We start from the raw sequence: 2,295 nt of genomic DNA on the forward strand, positions 1-2,295 counted from the left end.
TGGGCAGCGGCCGCGGCCCCCGCCTCGCGCAGGTGACCCGGCTCGCGCGCCGCCCGCCGCTCCAACTCCCGGGCCCGCGGCCGGCCCGCGGCGCGGCGCCCGCCGGCTTTTTGTATGTGCTCCGGGGGTCTGGGGCGGCCGCGGCGCCAGGCGGGCGGGCGAGCGAGCGAGCAGGCGCCTCCGCTTACCATTTGCGCACTTTCTCGATAGCCGCCATGACCCTCTTGATATCATCTTTGGCGCGGCTCCTGGTCTCGGCTCGAACCGACCTGCCCGACATGGTTCTGGCGGGGAGAGAGAGGCTGGGGGAGCGCGCCCGCCGGGTCCTGCTCGCGCTCCGCGGCGGCCACACTCGCGCCCGCCCGCCCGCTCACTCACTCACACACTCACACACACACTCTCTCACACACTCACACACACTCACACACATACACACAAAGCCGGAGCCGCCGCGCGCCCGGGGCCCAGTGCGCAAGCGCCGGGCGCCAGCTGCACCGAGCAGGGGGAGCTGCGCCGCCGCGGCCGCCAGCAGTGCGGCCTCCGGGCGCCGCCGGCCAGCGCCGCGGGCCTCCCCCGCCCGCCCAGCGAGGCGCCCGCGACCCCCCGCTCCCCGGGGGGTTGGGGGGACGGCCGGCGACTCCCGGCGCGCGGGTGGGGGTGGGGGGCGGCGGGGCGCGGGGACACTCACTCGGAGGCCGCAGGTGGCGCGGGGTCCCCCGGGGAGGGGGCGCCGGCGGGGCGGCCGGCCGGCCGGCCGTGGAGGGGGCGCATTCCTCGGGAGCCAGCTCGGCTGCTGGTCCGCTGCCCCGAATGTGTGGCAGCGGGTGCAATAATGCAAGTTTCCTGTGGGGCTCCCGACTTCTCGGAGTTGAAGGCGGCGATTCGGGATGCGAGGTGCTCTTGGAAAGAGTTAGGAAGCACGGATCTCTGCTGGCCCTCTGCCCTGTGCAAACACGCGAGCTAGGACGTCGCGAGCTAGGACGTCGCTTGCCTTTCCCTCGTCCTTTTGGAAAACTAGAATCGGAGGAAAGGGGCCAGGGGCGAGGCGACCACGAGACATTCGACCTTGCCTATTAAATAGCTGTCTGCGAAGGAACAGCTCAAGGATTATCAGCATTTCAACTGGGGCTCTTCCTTTCCCTCTGGGGTTGCTATCAGAAAAGCCCGATTTAAACTGCAGCTACTCCTGCCCGGAAGTCCCAGGTTCAGACCAGGTGCTGCTACCCCACAGATGGCCCTAGCAGGTGAAATGGGCTGGGTGGCCTACAAGGAGAACTTTTGACGTGGTTCTTCCCCATCGTGCCTCAGGACAGCTCTGTGGAAGACTCTGCAATTATCAGGATAACCCAGGTGGCCACGTCTTTGTGTTCAGCTGCCACTACACCGACTTGACCAGCGCTTCTTCCTGCCCAGATGGTGGCTAGGGGCAAGTGAGAGTGACCCTGTTAGCAAACTTGGTGTCTTGGAGATAAACTAGTCCAACACCACAGTCTTTTTCTGGGGCCAAATTGAATTGCAGGGAAGCTCAAGGTCACAGCCTTAAGCTAGACCCCAGACTCCCACTCATTCTGGAACCAAGCAGTTTTCCCTGAAATTTTGGTTTTGGGGAGAAAAGCTACTGGAGAAATGGGATGCCTGATACAAAAAATAAGATAGTACCTCAGCGAGTCATTCTGAACATCATATAGGAAAATAATGTCACAGCAGGTTATAAAACAGAGGACTCTACTGTTGGTCCTCTAATGGCTTAGGACTACAAAGAACTTCTGAATATATGGGGTGCCTGGATGGCTCAGTTGGTTGAGCATCTGCCTTCGGCTGGGTCATGATACCAGGGTCCTGGGATCCAGTCCAGCATTGGGCCCCCTGCTCCACGGGGAGCCTGCTTCTCCCTCTGCCTTTGCCTCTCTCTGTGTCTCTCATGAATGAGTAAATAAAATTTTTTAAAAATCTGAATATATATATATATATACATATACGTATATATACATATACGTATATGTATATATATATATACACACATATATGTATATGTATATATATCTCTCTGAAAAAAAAATAGGAAGATATTTGGGACACCAGATTGGTTCCCTTTGAGGAGCATGCTACTCTTGATCTCCAGGTAGTGAGTTCAAGTCTCTATATTGGGTTGATTACTTAAATAATACAACCATAAAAAAAAAAAATAGGAAGATATAAAAAATTCAAATATCAACTCACGAATGGATAAATGTATATATCCACACAATAGAATGTTATTCAGGTGTTAAGAAGGAATGAAGTACTGTTACATGC

The 2,295-nt window shown here is 57.1% G+C and overlaps 1 protein-coding gene across 2 annotated transcripts in view; it reads right to left on the reverse strand.

Moving 5' to 3' along the window:
- LOC111156502 (BCL tumor suppressor 7A) overlaps positions 1 to 312 on the reverse strand; it is a 26,266-nt gene extending 25,954 nt beyond the window's left edge. The window contains exon 1 of one of the 2 annotated variants that reach the window (XM_022517440.1): positions 189 to 312. In XM_022517440.1, the coding sequence (XP_022373148.1) occupies positions 189 to 280 (92 nt within the window). In that variant the 5' untranslated portion in view covers positions 281 to 312. The remainder of the gene's footprint in view (positions 1 to 188) is intronic. The other variant, XM_022517439.1, reaches the window with a different exon arrangement.
- Between the last annotated feature and the right edge of the window lie 1,983 nt (positions 313 to 2,295).

Source organism: Enhydra lutris, unplaced genomic scaffold, assembly GCF_002288905.1.
Source record: "Enhydra lutris kenyoni isolate GAN:26980312 unplaced genomic scaffold, ASM228890v2 scaffoldscaffold46, whole genome shotgun sequence".
Lineage (NCBI taxonomy): Eukaryota > Metazoa > Chordata > Mammalia > Carnivora > Mustelidae > Enhydra > Enhydra lutris.